This window comes from Nannospalax galili, unplaced genomic scaffold (assembly GCF_000622305.1).
Source record: "Nannospalax galili isolate Female #2095 unplaced genomic scaffold, S.galili_v1.0 scaffold1802, whole genome shotgun sequence".
NCBI classification, from domain to species: domain Eukaryota; kingdom Metazoa; phylum Chordata; class Mammalia; order Rodentia; family Spalacidae; genus Nannospalax; species Nannospalax galili.
In genome coordinates this window covers 61,977-66,840 of record NW_008348339.1, presented here as the reverse complement: position 1 = coordinate 66,840, position 4,864 = coordinate 61,977, and the positions used below count along the sequence as shown (strand labels likewise).

The window sequence follows — 4,864 nt, the reverse complement described above, 5'->3', positions numbered from 1 at the left end:
CTTCCTGCTCAGCCGAGGCAATGGAGGCAGCCTTCATGCCCTGCACTGACAGCTGTCTCTTGACCTAGCACTTCAGGTTGCCCTGGTCTTGTTTAAAGTTGGGTAGAAGTTCCCCCACATTCCTAAACAGCTTGGCAACAGGGCTGGAAGGAGTTTAGAGATGGTCCTTCCACTGTTCCTCCTTGAGCTGTGTCTCCACCACTGGCCAGCATACCAGGTGGCCCCTCTAAAACAGAAGGACAATCTGAGACTATAGATAAAGCTCCCTGGAGTTCTCCTGCTATGTCCCCAACAACCAGTCCTCTGCACACTGGGCTCAGGGCTCTGGGCTGCAATGGAGCCAGGTGGTCTTTTCTGCATCATAGAGTCACTGTGTCTGACATTGAGAAGGAGCTGGCTGAGCTGAGAGAGGGCCAGGAGCGAGGCAAGGCTGCCATGGAGAATTCAGTCTGTGAAGCCTCCCTTTACCTGCAGGATCAGGTGAGCAGTCTGTGCACAGAGCCCAAGGGCCCCTCTCAGAGTCGGCTGCAGATGGTGGGCAGCCATGCCCTCTTGCCACTTAGAAACCAGCCCCTGCTTGGTGTGTATTGTATAATTTTTCTGTTGCTGTGCCGGAATCCAAAGCTCTCTCCTGACCTCCGCGGCACTGCACGACACGGGTGCACTCACATACATGTAGGCAGTACACTCATACACACAAAATAAAAACAACAAATGAAATATTAAAAAATAATAGTAATAAGGATATGGAGAGTGGTTCAGTGGTTAAGAGCACTGTCTGCTCTTGCAGAGAACCCGGGTTCAATTCCCAGCACCCACATGGCAGTTAACAACTACTGTCTGTAACTCCACGGAAGTCCAACGCTCTTATATACATTTATAAAAATTAAGACAATATACTCATAAACATAAAATAAAAACAAAAAAATTTCTTTTAAAAAAGATAATCAAACTATCTAATCTGGAGCTATGAATTTTTATTTTAATGGCCTTTTATTTAACAAGTCAAGACAAGTTAAACACTTAAGAGGATTTCTAAAACTCTTTGCCACTGTGGAAAATAAAGCAAAGCACTAGTTCTATGAACTTTGCCTCGGGTTCCATTGCCCCCTTAGTCTTATCTCTGCAAATCTGTTCTCACAGTGAAGAGGCCAGGCACACCTTTAATCTCAGCACTCGGGAGGTGAGGCAGACAGATCCCTGTGAGAGCAAGGCCAGCCTCGTCTACATAGTGAGTTCCAGACCAGCTGGGGCTACATAGTGAGACCCTATCTCATAAAACCAAAGAAAAACAAAAGTTAAACTAGGGGCTGGTGAGATGGCTCAGTGGGTAAAGGTGTTTACTGCCAAGTCTGACTACCTGTGCTTGATCCCAGAACCCACATGATAGAAGGAAAGAACCAACTCCCACAAGTTATTCTCTGACCACTACACGTGCACAGACACAGACATAGACACATACCATATACATATGATATATATATAAACCACATATATGTAATTTTTAAATGTTGAACAAATGAGTGACCCAATCCCTACTCTGCTTTTGGAGCACATAGAAGCAAATCCAAATGTCCACAGATTCACTCATATAACAATATAACAGACATTCCTTAATTAGCTAAAGGCAATGTCTGGTGATTAAGGAAGTATGGAAAGGTATAGATGTTCTCTCTCCCAAATAAGTCTGACCCTCTCCGCATGGCCTCCAATACACGGCTGCTTCCACTCTGGGCTGGCAGGTGGATCTGCTTACAGATGTTGTGTCTCTCATGAATCAGCTGCAGAACCTGATTAAACAGAACAGATTATGGGTCACCCAAGTCTCACCAAAGAATTGTGTAGAAAAGAATACTCCCTGTATTTTTTGTTTTTGTATGAAATAGGGGCTCACTACATATCACTGGTTGGTCTGGAACTCACTATGTAGACCAGGCTGGTCTCAAACTCACAAAGATTCACCTGCCTCTGCACCCCAAGTGCTGGAATTAAATGTGTGTGTCACCACACCCTGAAGATTACTATTCTCATTGTTTCTCCACCAAGACTAATTTTCAAGTAATTAAAAGGTTAACTGGGGGGGGCTGGAGAGATGGCTCAGTAGTTAAGCACACTGGCTGATCCTGCAAAGGACCCAGGTTTGATTCCCGGTACCCACATGGCAACTAACAACTGTCCATAACTCCAATTCCAGGGAATCCAACACGGTCTCCTGACCTCCGCAGGCATTACACAACATGGGTGCACCTACCTACATGCAAGCATTATACTCATACACATAAAATAAAAATAATAAATTTGGGGGGCTGGAGAGATGGTGCAGCAGTTAAGAGCACTGACTGCTCTTGCGGAGGACCCAGGTTCAATTCCAAGCACCCACATGGCGGCTACAAACTATCGTTAACTCCAGTTCCAGGGGAATCCAAAGCCCTCTTCTGACCTCCGCGGCACTGCACGACACGGGTGCATTCACTTACATGCAGGCAATAAAAGGTTAATTAGGAACTGGGGATACAGCTTAGTTAATAGAGTGCTTGCCTAGCATTCACAAAGCTCTGGATTCAATCTCTAGCACCATATAAAACTGGGCTTGATAGCATACACCTGTAATCTTAAGCACTAGGGAGGACAGGAGGGGAAGGCCAGCCTCATATACATAGACCAACATAGATTACCTGAAACCTGTCTTTAAAGTTAATTAATTAGGTCGGGTGTGGTGGCGCACACCTATAGTCCCAGCACTAGGGCAGATCTCTGTGAGTTCAAGGCCAGCCTGGTCTACTTAGTGAGTTCCAGGCCAGTTTGGGGCTACAGGGAGGACCCTGTTTCAAAAAGACCAAAAATGATAATAATTAATTAATTTTATACAACCATAAAGAACTTTTACAACTCAGTAAGAAACAATCCAATCCAGGAAGAAAAAAATGGATGCAAAGCAAAAAAGGTTTTACATTGTGGTTAGCTACCTACTCAGTGCACGGTGCTGAGTTTGACACACTGCGTCCATTTTTTTAACAACTCAAAGCACTAGGTTATTACTACTCTCTTTTTACAGATAAGAATGACAAGTTGAAAAATACCTTTATACATCTACTAGTAAAATCAGTACAACATCTGGGATTTAGATTTTCTTCCTTTTTTTTGGTTCTATTCTTTTATATTTTTATTTATTTTTATTTTATGTGTATGAGTGTTGTGCCTGCGTGTATGTAAGTGCACCCATGTCGTGCAGTGCCCACAGGACAGAAGAGGACATCAGATCCCCTGGAACTGAAATTACAGTCAGTTATTAGTCTCCATGTGGGTGCTGGGAACTGAACTCAGGTTTTCTGCAAGAGCAGCCAGTGCTCTTAACTACTGACCCATCTCTCCAGCCCGAGTTTTATGTTTCTTAAGACACGGTCTTGTTAGTAGGTCTGACTGGCTAACACTCACTAAGTATCCAAGCCTGGCCTAGGACTCACAATGCACCTATGTCAAACTCCCTAGGCTGGGATGATAAACATGCATCACCACTCTGGGCAAGAGCTGGGATTTGAATTCAAATGTGTTTAAAACTACACCCTGGGTGATTCCCCACTGCAGCACACTGCCTCCCTTGCTGTCTTCCCCATATCTTCACCACCACTACCATGCAGCTGCCTACCTTGATAAAACATCTCACGCAGGTCCCACAGGTACCCCCAATCTCCCACTCAAAATTATTCTATCTCTACCCTCACTTTGGGGGACCTTAAATCTTGCCAAAGGGTCAGTAGATCTAGAGGGTGATACAACAATATACCACAGGATCCTCAGAGCAGAATTCAAAGTCTACGCTGCATACTACTAGGTCTACCCAATGGCATTCTTCAGAATACTAATAAAGTTTTCAAACAGTTAACTGTCAACACTCACCTCATCAGGAAAATCCTTGGGATGCGGAGAGGTGAACCGAATCCTCATTTCAGGATCTACTCTTGAAACCTGGTCCAGAAGGTGAGAAAAACGAAGTCCCCCTTGTTTGGTTTTATAGTTGGTAGTGAAACCACGGCTGAGGTTGGTAGACACTGCATTGTTGAACTGCACCTCTGAACTGTCTCGAAAACTGTTAACATTCTGACCAAGAAGTGTCACTTCTTTTAGCCCCTGTAAAAGAGAAAAGAATGTTGGAAACAAGTTCAAAACTCCTTGAAAAGCTTCATGTCAAATCACTAATTAAACATCAGGTGACCCTATCAAGAGCCATATATAAATATGTCTGTCTTTAACCCAATAATTTCATGCTTGAGTATCTCATCTGAACACTGAACTATAGAAAGAAGCTTAAGGTAAAGTTAATTTTCAGGGGCTGGAGAGGTGGTTCAGTGGTTAAGAACACTGGCCGCTCTTGCAGAGGTTCGGTTCCCAGCACCCACACAGTAGCTAATAATCATCTGTAACGCCAGTTCCAGGAGATCTGACGCCGTCTTCTGGGCTCTGCAGGCACTGCACAACATGGGTGCACTTCCATACACGCAGGCAAAACACTCAAACACATTAAATGAAAATACGTAAGTCTCAAAACAATATTCAGTATGCATGCCTGTGGAGACAGTTTATGTAACTATCTCCATCCACTTAAACAGAAAGTATCTATCCTGAAGGCGTTTTGTATTGTAGGGGGTTAAGAATGGGAAACTTTAGCATTTGGACAGGAGAGATTGTTGTATAGCAATTTCCCCTGAAGAAAACAACAGGATGTTCTAAAGAGAGACAAGCAACAGGAGGTTTTAAAGGGAAGTTAAACAACTCAGTAACTTCAGGTAGTCCCTGAAAAATGGACAGATTCACAAGGGCCATTCCTCCCCAAGCATATCTAAGTTTAAGGACTACTGTAAGACAC

At 43.8% G+C, this 4,864-nt stretch overlaps 1 protein-coding gene across 1 annotated transcript in view; it reads right to left on the bottom strand.

Moving 5' to 3' along the window:
• Positions 1-4,864, bottom strand: part of Cdk5rap1 (CDK5 regulatory subunit associated protein 1) — a gene marked incomplete in the record, with an annotated part of 46,062 nt that overhangs the window by 25,297 nt on the left and 15,901 nt on the right. The window contains 2 exon segments of the mRNA XM_029569436.1: positions 1,693-1,790; positions 3,898-4,128. Coding sequence (XP_029425296.1) covers positions 1,693-1,790; positions 3,898-4,128 — 329 coding nt within the window.